General features: G+C 42.1%; 1 protein-coding gene across 2 annotated transcripts in view; it reads left to right on the forward strand.

The window, feature by feature from the left end:
- UST (uronyl 2-sulfotransferase) overlaps positions 1 to 14,837 on the forward strand; it is a 263,875-nt gene that overhangs the window by 163,878 nt on the left and 85,160 nt on the right. For both annotated transcript variants that reach the window (XM_074333694.1, XM_019746947.2), the window contains 2 exons: positions 5,580 to 5,659; positions 13,758 to 13,911. In XM_074333694.1, the coding sequence (XP_074189795.1) occupies positions 5,580 to 5,659; positions 13,758 to 13,911 (234 nt within the window). The remainder of the gene's footprint in view (positions 1 to 5,579; positions 5,660 to 13,757; positions 13,912 to 14,837) is intronic.

A 14,837-nucleotide genomic window follows, 5' to 3' on the forward strand; every position in this document is an offset into this window, starting at 1 on the left:
ACCCAATCTTGGAATCAAACTAAAAATTTAACCAAGTCCATCTCCAGGCCACAAGATGTATTCACCCAGCCCTGCAAACGAGGTCTTATCTTGGAGTCCTATAGACAAAAGCTGAGTCGTCTAATGGAAACTAAGTGGAAAGAAAAGGCAAAAAAGAGGAAAAAGCAAAAAGGCCAGAATAATTAAAATATATTTTCTTCTCTACTTCCAATTGTGAAAAGCAACTGTGAAGTTGCTTTTCTCTACTATTCAGACCCAGCCATGTTTGCCTAGTTCATGTCATTACGCCCCCTGGCGGACTTCTTCCTCATTGCAGGCATGTGTTGCTCTGACCGTACAGTCCTGAAGATGGGAAGACTATCCGGCCTCCTGCTAGAAGGGCTTCCCTATAAAGGAGGGCTACCCCATGTAGGTAACCTGAGCCTTCAAGCCATCCTCCCAGCCTCTGAGGTTCAAAGGCCACAGAGTCCTCTTCTGAGCTACTTCTTTTTGGGCTGTGATGTGTTAGCAAACACAACATGTCTTTCATTTAAGATGTTTTGCAAAATTACAGCACATCTCGATCTAGTTGTTGCCAAGTGACACAAGAATTCAGATCAGAGTGGGGTCATTACTATGACTGCTAGCAAAGAATTCAGGAGCAAAGCCCTCTACGAACTAGCTGTGTTTGTATAACTGCAGGTATAGGTTTTCTGCTCTGCCTTCCCAGCCAGTTAGGTTGAAAGCAAAAGATTACAAATTACTTCCTGGCATGTCCTCTGCATTATAAACTGTTTGACTCTTGCCTTTTTTTTTTAAACCTCAATTCTATCTCATCTTCAGATGCACTGTGATTTAACTTCTTTAGATACATTCCATGACATACTCATAGTTATCTTTCTTTTTGGTCAGCATTTTAAATTCATTCCTGTTCTTGTTATAATATATGCTGTTTCCCCACCTAGAACTGAAAAAAAATATGTTGTCTCGAATATTTTAATGCTTTTATTTGCTATTATTTTTAATGCTTTCCCACATTAAACTTTCTTTTGAGTTTTCAGTACATCATGTGAAAGGTAGAAAATGTATATCCCATAAACCTTATTAATTCTCTTATTATTTGGCTAGCCAACCCCTTCTTCCCATTTTAAGTTATGTATAGATCAAATAACAGTGGGAATGGTGCGGAAATTGCAGCTCGGTGATAAAGAACAGGATTTTTGGTGTCAGACAGACTTGGATTGGAATCCTGGCTCCACGTGTTTTTAGCAGTGAGAACTTAAACCATCCATGTAGCCTTTCTGTGCCTCCGGTTTTTTAACCTGTAAATGTGCATCATCATACTTAACTCATGGAGTCATTTGACAGCCTGTGTATCAAGAGCTTCTAGGTACAGTGCCTAGCCTTGGGACCACTCAGAAAATGGTAGTTGGTTTGGTGTTGTCATGTACTAGAGGTTGTAAGAGCAAAACTGTTAGCTCCATGTGACACCAGGGTAACGAATGTACAGGTCTGTCCCAGGAAGGAAGAACTCATTGCCTTATTGATAATTCAGTCTTCAGTGAACAATACATTTCTTGACTCCCAATTTATTTTTCTAATGGGGGTGTCTTCATTATATAAACAATTATTGGGGCATATGACCTGCACAGGTACCTGGGCTTGGTTTTCTGAGGGGATAAATCAAGCCTGGCCACAAGCTGTCAAGGAGCTACCAATCTGGTCTGAAGCTAGCACACAAACTCAACTGTAATGTAACAGAAAACAATATCCTGGAAAATCCTCAAAGTGCGGTGGGAAGTCAAAGGAGGAAACGTCATTTCTATTCAAAGATGTTCAAAACCAGACCCGTTTCCCCTCTCTTCTGCAGCCATATCTGTAGTCCCCATCTTCACAAATGGGTACCACCATGTGTTCAGATCCAAGCTGCGGCTCTGAGAAGGACGCTGTCCTGGCCACTCTCTCTCCTTCCCTTCTGCCGCCGACTGGACACAAGGCTCAGCAGTTTCTTCCTCATTAACGTCCCAAAACTTCTCCATCTGTCTTCACTTCCTTTGCCTTCGTTCTGTGGTTCTCAAATGTTTATACCTTAAAATCTCCTGGAGAGCCTGTTAAAACACAGATTGATGGGCCAACTCCAGAGTTTCTTCTAATTCAGTAGGGCCAGGCTGGGGTGGGGCCTGAGGATTTGCATTTTCTGACAAGGTTCCAGTTGATGCTGATGCTGCCAGTCTGGGGACCACACTGAGAAGTCCTCTCTTAGTTCATGACATCATCATTTCCTGTTGGGGTTAGTGCACTGTCTTCCTAGGTAGGTTACCTGTCTCTAAACCTTAACCATTCTTTCCCCCCTGACCTCAGATCAGGGGGGGAAAAAAATCCTCTCTGGCTGTGGATTTCGCAGAGGATAAATTTCAGGATCCTTTATGTGACCTGCAGAGCCCTCAGTTACCAGGCTCTTACCTTTCTCTCTGGTCTTACCAACTACCTTCCTGGTCCCATGCCCAACCTCTGGTCCATGGAACTCCTGGCAGTTTTCATATCCGTGTCATTTCGTGTTTTGTCCTTTGCATCTTGCTGTTCACTCTGTCTACAATGCCGTGGGTCCCTTTCTTCACATGCTAACTCCTATAGGTCCTTTCAAACCGCTCAGGAATGCTCCTGGGGAAAACATTACCTCCCTATCTGCCGGCAGGGGTGGGTGCTTCAGCTCTGTGCCTTCTACCCCATGGTGGTCATCACATGATGGTACCTGCCTGCTAGTCCACCTTCCCCACAAGATTCTGAGCTTCCTGAGAGCAAGAACCACAATTTTTACCTTTATAGCCACAGCTCCAAGAAGTACATTGCTTGACACAGAGTTGGAAATCAATGGATGTTGAATGAGGGGAGAGATCCAGGAAGGCTACTTTGAGGAGGTAGACATTTTAGCTAGATATGAAGAGCGGTTAGGATTTGGACATGAAAACAGAAGAGGAAGAACATTCCAGAAGAGGAAGCTTCAATCTGGACATGATATGAGGAAGGAACAAGGAGGAGTGTAGTTTGGCTGGCCACCGGACGTGTGGTCTTGAGAGCCAGTTGAGGGAGATAGTAAAGGGAGAATGAACGTGACTTAGCAAGAGACTAAATGTGGAGGCCCAGGAAAGACCCAGATCCAATATGAGAATATGAAGAGTAGCGTTAACCAGAAACAGACTCTCCAGAGATGGAGTAAGCTGAATAAGGAACAAAGATGGGTGAGGATCAAGCGTGTGGTTTTGGCCATGGTAGATTTGCGGACACCACTGGGATACATCCCACTGTCTTGTCCTTATGTGTCTTCCCACGAACCTTATTCTTGTTTTGCTCTCCAGGGTTTAGTAAGAGCTCAATAAATGCTGATGAATGGATGAATGATGAATGAGTGAATGAATGAATGAATGAATGAATGCAGTGGAATCAGAACAAAGGCCAGCAGTGGGTCTGCATGAGCCACGGAAAAGAAGTGGGGGTAGCCTCTGTGATGATTTTAGGTAGTGCATTGCCACCTATTATGCCACCCATGCAGATAAGTCACAGGCAAGAGAAAAGGCAACAAAGGGAGGACCAGGATGGTAACTCGGGTGATAGACATCAGGGGTTCAGGAGACCATTGCTTCTCCCTACAAATAGGAAAAGTCTTAGCATTTGTGAAGACAATCAAATGACATCTCGAACATAATGCCTTAAACCTACACTGTGGTACTTCTTAAGTGCCATTACAATTTGGTGTGCAGTGACAAAATATATGAGAGCTGAAATAAACTCTCTGACTTCACTGTACTAATGCAATAAACATGAGCATTAGTACCTTTATCCTGTGTTTAAAGATATGTCTACACAGAGTTATGCCTTGTCACTGCTAATCAATTTTTCCTTGTGAAATAGACAGCTTTATGACTGTTATGACACTGTTCTCAGAATCTAACCACTACTGTTCTTCCATGAAATTTAACACGTTGACATGTGTTTAGAGAATGTAATATAATGTTGAATGTATGAAAGAAATGGTTTTTCTTCTGACCTGTTTTTCCAGTCTTCTTGTACAATACTAGAGGGCTTTCTCATATTACTCCTATGTGTGCAGAGAACTATCTGAATAAAAGTATTCTAGAGATTAAGGCAGTAAATGATATTTACATTACAACATGGTAAAGAGCTATGTTTCTAAGCAGACATCCTCAGACACCTTTGGTCGTGCTCCCAAATTAGTAATTGTATTGATAGTTTCATCAAAAATCAAAATTTACAGTGTGACCAAACAGGAAGTTTTATTACCAAAAACAAGCCCTGGGGCATGAGGAGGTGGGGTAAGAGAAATGTAGAGGATAAACCATAGCTAAAGCGACAGAATTCAATTTCCTTTTATCCTCAAGCTTAGGCAGACCATTGTTCACCCCAGTGCCTGCCACTGACAGACAGACAGGGCTATGAAACTGCAAGTCATTTACTTTTAAAATTCAATTTCATTTCTTCAAACAATCATTGTGAGTATGAATATCTAATAAAAGGGTTAGGCATTGGCATCCTAGTGTAACATCTATAAAACATGTACTAGTTGGAGTTCATTCATTTACCAAATATTTATTGAGCATTTGTGTGTGTGTCACCTGGAGCTAGACATGAGGGAACCAAGGCCACCAGGTTTTTTGTCCTGCTTGAGTTCCAGACTCTCATTTTATTGTTGTGCTACTGTGGTTAACACGTCAGTGACCATTTTTGTTTCCAGTTTTCAACTTGAACTACTTCATAAAATATGCTGCTCTTCTGATGTACGTAGCTCCAGCGTAGCAATTTTCGATGCGCTTCTTAAAAATTCCAGTGTGTCAGTTTTGATGAGGCCAATCAGAAAAACTAAGGGAAGTGGAATTCAAAAAGTCAGGGAATCATAAGAATGCTTGGAATTTCTAACAGATTTTACTAAACGTTTTCTGTATCATGACATGTTCCAGAAACCATAAATGTTAGTTTATATGAATATAAACTACTTTTTTGCCTTGCTGATAACTGCAAATAAATAATCCAGATGACCACCCACCAAAAACCAAGATGTTTGGGGGTGGAGGGTATGTGTTTCCTAGGAAATATTTGCTTTGTAAATTTTTATAATCAAAGAAAAAAATGAGATATTGCCTCATTTTACTCCCACTTTTAAATTCTGTGAACCAGTTCCAAATATTTCTGTAAATCCCAGTAATATCATTATAGAAATATAAAATGATGATTAACCTCTTGTCTTGATTTGACTTTAATGGGGGGGGGGATTAAAGGCATTTTCTTAGTTTTATTTCAGTACAGTAACACACTGACTTCTCCAGTTAAAATTAATTAATCTGTCACATTGTTTTCATGGTAGCAGTCAACTAAATTAAATACAAGACTATAAATCTGGATAGCACTGTTTTATTCCGGAAGACGCCTTATGTAAAGTTCATAAATGTTGCACAAAACACAGCTGTTTGGCTCTAGTCCAAGAGGTAATAAGGGAAGATAAAAGGAGGTGGGGAAATAACCTTTAGCTTGATATAGCTTGGAAAATTAGATCCTATATATGCTAATTCTGTACTTTTTTTTAATAGATGGAACTGATTAAAAATATAAGTACTGCCGAACAACCCTATTTATTTACTCGACATGTTCATTTCCTCAACTTCTCAAGGTAAGATATTTTCCAGTTTAATGGTTCTTTCATTTCGTTTTAGTACTCAGACTCCTTCTAATGAACAATTACTTTTAAATATACCTTCATTTTCAAGGTAGCGTAATTGCCCTTGTAAAGACATTTTTAATCCTGTTATTTTGGCTGTGGAGGGATCCAAATTTGAAATATTTGGATAGAAACTTCATTTCTTTCCAGAATCCTAATCTTAAATCTTGTGAAAAGTTGAAGTTATTTTTAATGAGAAGCCATTTGACCTGATAGTTCTTGGGGAAAAAAATAAATAAGTCAGGTTTTGTATTGAAAGAAATGAAGTGGGAGGTAAGAGATGGGTATTTAACAGAAATTATTTCATTGCACATTTTTGTACAATTTGAACCCACACAGGACTCTGGAAATAACTTTGTGGTGGAGTAATATGTATTTTATAGGATCCAAAACACCAGTACCAGCCTCGCTGCCTACCTTTGTAATACTCCATCTGAATATTCTAAGCCTTGCATGTTGGTTGCTCCTGGGTATTTTAGAAATCTGTTTTTCCTTCAGCTGTGGGAGTCTTCTGATAATAACGCCAAACTTGAAATTTAGGTTTTCACACCCTCGATCTGTGAAGGTGCTAAATGCAGGTTCTGGGCATTCTCCTTTCCAAGGATTCATTTGTATCGGTTCCCTTGTCACGGTTTTGCTGGAAACCGGAAATTCTCAGACTCCTCCTCTCCTCAGGTTGTCCCAGGTCTGAGCTCGCAGTCATATCAGCTGACATAGCACGGGGTCCAAGGCCAGATCCCCCCCAGCCCGGGACCCCAGGGCTCCCTCACTGTTATACCCACGGGACAATAGGACCTCCCAGGCCCGCAGAGGAGGAGCAGACTGTCTTCCTCACTGGTGCTGACCTGATTCCCAAAGGCCAGGCACCCAGACTCTGAGAGGTCCCAGTTCCTGAGTTTGCACGGGGCAGGCACAGCTGCCCTGCCAACAAACCTGGGGGTGGAAGAAGGTTTTAGCCTTCAAAGGACTTCCCTGCTGTGCAGCAGACCCTGTGCAAATTAAGTATAAAGCGAATGCGTTTCAGCAAAGCAAGTAAGCAGCAAAAAGGAGTTGCTGCTTTATCTTTGAAAGGAAGCCTCCCCTGAAGTTCCCCCTGCCTGCCAGATAACCAGAGTTCCCTTGGGAGGGGCATAGGTGAAGAAGACCACCTACAAATTCTTCTCAGTGGCCCAGGGCCATGGCTGAGAGCTTTTTGTAAAGCGCTTGTTACCCGATTGTCTGGGGTATGTGTCATGCCTCTCACTTCCGGTAGACCAAGAACATACAATTCAACCTAATTAGATAATGAGGACTTGTTAGCTATTTCAGGCATTGTGTTGTATGACTTGGAGAGAGTCAAGCATGGCCCCTCTGACCCTTACACTTCTCAGGAGCTTCCTTCTGCGTCACCCCCATATGTCCTCCAACCTCATTCATTTAAGTCTTCTTGCTTCAAGGTCAGATCTTTACAACCCAAATTGCAATGCAACAGAGTTTGATCATTAACTCAGGACAGTGTAAAACTTTAATGACAAGCCAAAGCCGATATCTTAATTGGATCAACAGAGCTGGGCAAGGCGTGATGACCATATTTTATCATGTCCTCCCACTGTCAAATACATGTTCAAGAGTTTAATCTTGATTAATTTAATTCTGGAAGAAAAAAATGGTAAACACCTTTAGAAGACACCACATCTGCAGAACACAGTGTTGGCCTGGCTCTCAGGACCTCTGGATGTCAGACCCTCCCACGGACCATGATTCTGGGCAAGCAATTTAACCTTGGGGAAGGGGAGAATGTCTGTTTTTTCATCTATAAAATAGGGATAATTCCAGCCCCGCCTGCCTTGTAGGAATGTCCTAAACACATAAAGGGAAGTTTTTCAACTTCTTGGGAAGAAGGATATTCTATATTTTCAAGGTGGCCTTTTAAAGACATTTCTTTTGGTTTTTTTTTAAGTTTTTAATTAAATTTATCGGGGTGACATTGGTTAATAAAATTATATAGGTTTCAACTGTACAATTCTATAATACATCATTGGTACAGCCACTATGGAAAACAAAAACATTTCTGTAGACGTCTCAGTCAGCCTACAGTTTGGCTCATGCCTCTAGGTAGCCTCCAGGTGTCTCTAGCTAATACCTGATGACACGGCCCTGCTCTCTGGTCTCTCCTCCCTCCCTTCCATTTTGTTCAATTAAATGCATGTTTATTGAAGACCCTTTGTCTTCTGTACACGGCCCTAGAATGGGGTTTTCTGCAGTGAACGGTAAATGTCCCCCTTGACTTTCGGGAGCTGTAAGATCTTCTCCCATTGAGGAAGAAGTGGCAACCCAGTGTGATGAACTTGAAGAGAAAGAGTCACAGTGTTTCCTTGAGAGGGAGGTAGAACTCCCTCCCCGCAAGAGGAAATCTGGAAGGCACTGCAAGCAGGAGCCATTGCTGCTGGGATGTGAGGGATGGCTTGGCTTTGGACAGATTGAAAGGGAGGGACATCGGTGGCACAGGGACCAGAATGGACAAAAGCCAGACAACCAGAGGGACCTAGAGGAATTCCCTAAATGGGAGCTAGAGGGTGGGCACAACTGGAATGGAAAGGCAGCAAAGAGTTGTAAGCAGGAAAAAGTAGAGGCTGACCTGATCAGCTTTGCTCCTTTCAAAATCTCGTGCTAACTGTGAGAGCAACCTCACCCCCTCTTCCCTCCCCACACACAAGGCCTCCAAAGACAGGAATAGAATGACAAATTGGGCTTTCATACATTACAAGATGATGTGATACTCAGAACACGGGAAGTTAAAAATCACCTTTCTCTTTTTTAAGGGAATAGCTTTATTTAAGGAAAATTTTTCAGGTATAAATGCAAACTGGGGGCATAGAAAGAAAGTCCCAAAATACACAATCAAAGAAAAACAACTAAATTGGGACTTGTTAAGAGGGCTTTCACATATTTTAAAAAATGAGTTCTATATTTTGAATTATGAGGCATAGAGATAATTAAACTGCTCTTAAGCATACCCTGATCGTTACTGACAGGCGTATGGTTGGCTTGTTTCAAGGTAATGAAGTTACTCAGAGAAGAATTGGTATTGCAGCCTAATATTCTTTGTTGATATTTTATTTCTAATCTTCCTTGCATTCTTAACACACAGCAAGATACTTGCCAGTGAGCAGAATATAAGAATGAAAGTCTAGCCTCTCTCCCCACACCTTCTTTTGCACCTAAATTTTCTGAAATTCTGAAGTATATGGTATTATACCAAAATGAATTCCCCCCTTAATCCTTTTTTTTTCCTATTAAATAAGTCATTCTTACCTTGAAATTTAGACACTCTGAGTGATGCAGAGTGCTATCCTGTGAGCTTCTGGCTATTCAATAGCTGACTTAGTTATTTCATTTATTCATCAACTAGGCACCTTGCTCTGTTCTCCTCTTTCCTCTCGTTAGAGCTAGGAGGAACCATTTCTCCATATCCAGTTTTATTCATTCAACCATGGAAAGCAATAGTATCAGACCCGTCTGGTGTTTTTGTAGTTACCTCAGGGAAAGTTTCCTGAGGAGAAAAACTACAAGCACAGCAGAAATTTCAGACTTTGGTATGGATCTGTAAGGTTTTCTGCGATAATGCTCTTTCACATAGATTTTGAACTGCCTGAAAATTCAGGCCAGACAACTGTTTTTCACCCAGACTACCTGGATAATTGAGTCAAAATTACCCTGGCCAAAAAGATGCAACTCTTTCATGTGATGTTTAAATAGGACTTTCAATCTTTGCATACTATGGTTTCCTGTGTCTGTTCTCAGTTGTTGAAGTAATTTAAAGAATTAACAATTTTTGAAAAAGTTGAACTTCCCAATATCAACACCATCTCTTTAAGTATTCTTAGATAGATACACTGGACAGAATGTGATGGACAGTTCAATTTGTTTTACCCCTGCCCCTGCTTTTCGTTTGCTTGTTTTTTTCTAAGTGTCTTTTTTGTGGGGAGGAGAAGTAATTCTTTTTCCAATCTGCAATTTCCTTCAACCCCCAGCTTGGGTCTTACAGGGAAACTGTCAATACACTAAATAATTTCAAACTACCACCTCCTTTAACCTTTCTCATGTCACTCTTCCTTTCTCACCCCCTCACCTCCTCACCTTCTCTTGCTTCCATTTTCTATTTCCTCTGTTATCTCAGATGGTGGCTCCAATGCTAACACTAATTTGCAAAAAAAAAACACGTTTAAAAATAAATCAATCACTAGAGAAGGAGGCCGGGTGCAATATGCAAGGGGAAGAGTTTTGGACCGTTCCTCTCTTTTCTTAAAGAGAACTTTTAATTATCGAGGTGAGCAAAGTCTGCCCTCTGATGGCATTATTTAACAAAACAAATCAGATCTTGCTAATTCCATAGTTTCACCAGTTTTCTACATCTTATTTCTAAATGTTGACTTTGTTTTTATTCTCATTAGCAAAGTGATCCATTTTAATTCTGTGCGCTGAAAGTCTTTTGTAGTAGTGACAGAAGCCTCAAACTTTGACGAGCACACCAAAATAAAAATTGATGTTAGCGGTAATTAAGCACTTTCTGTACCTACTTCACCAGAAGTTTGTTTTGAAATGAGAGCTTTCTCTCAGTTTATCCTATTTAAACACAGCTGCACTTACCTTCCTAAAATGGCGCGCTCTTCCTCACAGTTCTCTTTTCACTTTACAGTGAGTGGACCTCTGCTGCCACATGCGACTACACGCTTTGTTGGCCAGTCAAGGATTAGTATAACCTGGACTTTCCCTGAGCTCACCTCCCTGCACACTAGGAAGGGCCTTCCTCCTTGTCATCTGCTGACTTCCTGCCTTGTCAAGTCACCTTCCTCTCCAAGCAGGATTCCTAACTCTAGTGGTTCCACTGCCCTCCTCTCTTCAGACCATTTGTCTCACTTTCTGCTTAGTAAATGCTTCCGCCCTTAGGACATGCCAGGGAGCAGACAGTCGTTCAGTCTCTTCTCCCGGTGTTTTGTGAAGGGGGTGGGGGACCCTATCCTGGGAAGCCAAGGGTTGAAGTATCCACTGTACATGGTTGTGAGGCTAGAGAGCAGACCTCCCATACCATGGCTGGTCCATTACTTGGATTAGCTTCCAGCAAAGGACTGTTAAATAACCACCTACCCTCCTCCTCCTGCAGGCAGCTCCTCATCTTGCTCCCCCCGTGTCCCCCAAACAGTCATATGATGACCTTTCTCTCACTTTGAAGTGTCTCCTCCCTCACTGACAGGGATCAAAGCTGTGGGCCTCTAGCCTGGGGTACTTTTCATTTTTAATGTAGGAAACAGTACAAGGATAATCTCTACTTTCAAGTCAGAGGTTAAAAAAAAGACAGACTTCGAGTAGAATGGTGGTTCCAGGGGCTAGAAGGAGGGGGCAAACGGGAGTTATTGTTTCATGAGCACAGAGTTTCAATTTGGGATGATGAGATGGGTGGTGACAATGGTTGCACAATACTGTGGATGTATTAAATGCCACATAAAAAGGGTGAAAAGGGTAAATTTTATGTTTTGTATATTTCACCATAATTAAAAAAACAAAAAGAAGATACACTTTCAAGAACTGTTTTCAGTCATAGAAAACACTGCTACAGTAAGTGGACAAAACAGTCTTCATTCTCCAGAATAATTCTGGTCTTAAGTCTTGTTATTTAATACACGTGATGAGATTCCAGGAAGGCTATCGTTAGCATTTTGATGCACGTATACCTAAAATTCTTCCCCAAGTGCTTCGTGTAGTAGTGATTGGAAAGGTGACTGATGGTTTTGATGAGTTAACTGAGGTGGCAGTGTGGGACAGATGTTCAAGAAAATGCCCAGAATGAGATATTTGTGAATGCAGGGAAAAGTGAGGATCATTCGGTTATTCCTAGAGAATTCATTATATGCTGCTTTAGATCTTCATCTTCTCATTAAGAAAATAAGTAAATAAAAATAATATGACAGATTTGCCGAGGGTCAGATGGAGTCTCACTGGGGGATTAAAGAGTTGGTAAATATGACCTATCAATAAATGAATGTCAAAGAAATGGGAAATACCTGCTTTTTTATGATGACTTAAAAGAGAGCTCCAAATATGCAGTACTTATTGTGGTGAGCAAGGGACAGAGGGTGTGTGGTTAAGTGAAAAGCAAAACCTGTCTGACTCCTCGCCTCTAATGTATGCACAAGACACAACCTGTAGTCTGTCATCAGCTGGAGTCACCACAGTTTTTTAAGGCTTGATATAGACCAAATTAGAGCTACGGATTATAAATTGAAGTGAAGTAAGTCTCAAGACAAATGCTAATAGAATTTTTTCATAGAAACACACACACAAAAGTTAAAGAAATTAGAGTTGAAGCCGAAAAGGCGAAAAGTGGTAGAAGCTAATCCTTTGTGTGCCGTGGATCAAACAAAAGGCAGTGTGCCTAAAAGGAAGGTGAGGAATTTTGGGTGAGCGTAACAGACTCCTCAACTGTCAGGTTGACCCGTGGGATCACCTGGAGACTGTGGAATCTTCTCTCCAGGGTTTGAACAATAAGGCTGAGTGTTGGCTACATGGGATGGGGTTGGGGGTGTGACACAAAGCATCCTCACTCTAGAATGCAGTCAGTGGTAGGCAGTAGTTTCAGGTGACCCCAAAGAACTTCTAAGGCTGACCAGGAGTTCTGACCAGAATTTAAAAATTATTGAGAGAAGAAACTAATCATGAGAGTGAGAAATTTATTTCCCTCCACTGGCACGAGGACACAGGGTGGTAGTGTTCTGGCCTCTTTATTGTAACTGACATGACACTCCTGATTTTGGCAGTTTGGGAGGGAGCCATCTATTCTAAAAAAAAACACGGACTGGCAGGCTGCAACTATTATCACTGTTGCTTTCTGGAAAGGGGGAGATACATATTAAACACCTCGCTCACAGAAATTTCTAGGGAGAGGCTATTATATTATCTGGTACTTACCAATAAATTCTTAAACCACCTAAAACTTCTGTTTTGGAAAGTTGTTCTGGAATTTTTGCATTGTGTTGCAATGTGCAAACAGGAGCAATTCACTCATGCTCAACAAGTCTTGTCAATCATGACATCTCTAGCTTTCAAGGGACGATGGCTGTGAGCGGGCCGAGAACCATCTCATAATGGGAACGTGACTGGACAGTTCTGCTAATTAACAGTAATGGTCACTCTTCACGTGACACAGAAGTACAGTTGAGGTTTTTAAGAACATGATGCAATTTCCGAGGGCTTAATTGCATTCACATCTGGTGTTCATGCTTTGCCTTCCGAATCCCTAGCATTATTACTTTAGTTGCTCTTTATCGTAGGTATGAAACACATTTAATTTAAAAGAGGAAGATACGTCTTGGGTGATGGTGGTCAGCTGGTGGTTGGCACAGCTGAAGCCAGACCATCTGGGTTCATATCCTGGCCCAGCCACACATGACTCAGCCTCTCTCTGCCTCAGTTTCCCCAGGTGTCAATGGGGAAAACTATGGTTTGTACTCTATTGCGGTGTTGTGAGGTTTCCGTGAGTGGGACACGCTAAGTATTCACAGCAAGGTAAATAGTGAGCATTTGAGAAATGTCAGCTATTATTAATCCACTTACTGCAGAGCTCCTTACCTGAGACCGTCTAAATTAGAAGGTGGGTTAAGTCCTGTTTCACCCAGAAGGCAATCAGAATGTACCAGTCAGTTGAAACATTCACTAAGGGCCAACCAGGTGGATACAAATCCAGTCCAGCCTGACCGGCCCTCAAGAATCTTACAGCCTAGTGAGAAAACAAGACAACATCTACCTTCTCATTGCCCGGTACTGTCATTTGTATAGTACTGTGCTTTGAAACCGTCCTCGCAGCCTCTCAGCGAATCCCAGGATGGGCTCTTTCTGCCTGATAATAAATTGCCTGTCAGGAAACACCCCTTGCTCATTCAATTATTCGCTGGTACCTTAGCAGATGGGGTCATTTGATGATAATATGATAACCTAGAGGGGAAGCTATGAGGGCTTTATTTTCCTCCAGAAGTGATGGGTTGTAACCAGCTCCACATTTGTGTGCTCATGTTAGGTTTGGAGGAGACCAGCCTGTCTATATCAACATCATCAGAGACCCCGTCAATCGGTTTTTATCTAATTACTTTTTCCGTCGATTTGGAGACTGGAGAGGAGAACAGAATCACATGATCCGCACCCCCAGCATGAGGCAAGAGGAGCGCTACCTGGTAAGTCCTGTCACATCCAAAAAGTGGTCCCTCCCTGCCCTGGGAGCTGCTCCTCTGGGCTGGGAAGCTCCCCGCCCCCTCCCGTGACATTCTGTGGCATTTCTGTGGTATTTCAGTGGTATTTCCATGGCACCTCCATGGTGCTTCGTATGGGGAGGGCACGTCCTCAGAGAGGAAGTTTTTGCCAGTGAAAAATGGATCTGGATGACCCAGATCCTAAGGAACACTTTCTCCAATGACTTTCTAATCTTGTTTTTCTCAGTTTGTCTTTAGTGCTTGAGTTTAGGTCCCAGAGAAGATACAGTCTTTCCTAGGGAATCCTGACCAGCACTGTTGTTGTTTAGATATGTTTGGGTATCTCTCTTGGAGGGTCACAAAGTATGTTCTCATACCTCAGCCCATTCAATTCCCACGGCAATCCCTATGAGGGAGGGGTGTTTTCAGGGGAGGACGCTGAGACTGCAAAAGGACGTGGGACTTGCCAAAGTCACGTCCGGGGCACAGCTACAACAGACTGTCTCTGTGTCCTCTTGACTTCAAGTCCACGGTTCTTAGTCCACAGAATTAGACCATCTTAGCAAAAATTGTTTGCTTTTTCTGCACCTTGATTTGGGACCGTCAGCCCCACAGGGATGTTGGTTTTGACCCCAGTCATTGTTTCCAAGGCACAGCATTGGTTTTTTTGTTTTTGTTTTTGTTTTTTAAAAAAAAACCTGGTAGCTGCCTTTATGGTGTGGTTTGAGAGATTCTGGGGAAATTTCCCCACCTGGAATTCTACCCTTAGAGGTTTGCAGGGGCCCTCTTTCCAAATGCAAGCACTGGAAAGGGCCTTGTCAGATGAGCTCATCGGATCATTCCTTGGCAAGGCCTCAGCAGGAGAGCAGTGGGCTCCTCAAAGCAGCAGAGGGAGAAATCAGGGAGCAATG

Source organism: Rhinolophus sinicus, linkage group LG05 (assembly GCF_036562045.2).
Source record: "Rhinolophus sinicus isolate RSC01 linkage group LG05, ASM3656204v1, whole genome shotgun sequence".
Taxonomy (NCBI): Eukaryota; Metazoa; Chordata; class Mammalia; order Chiroptera; family Rhinolophidae; genus Rhinolophus; species Rhinolophus sinicus.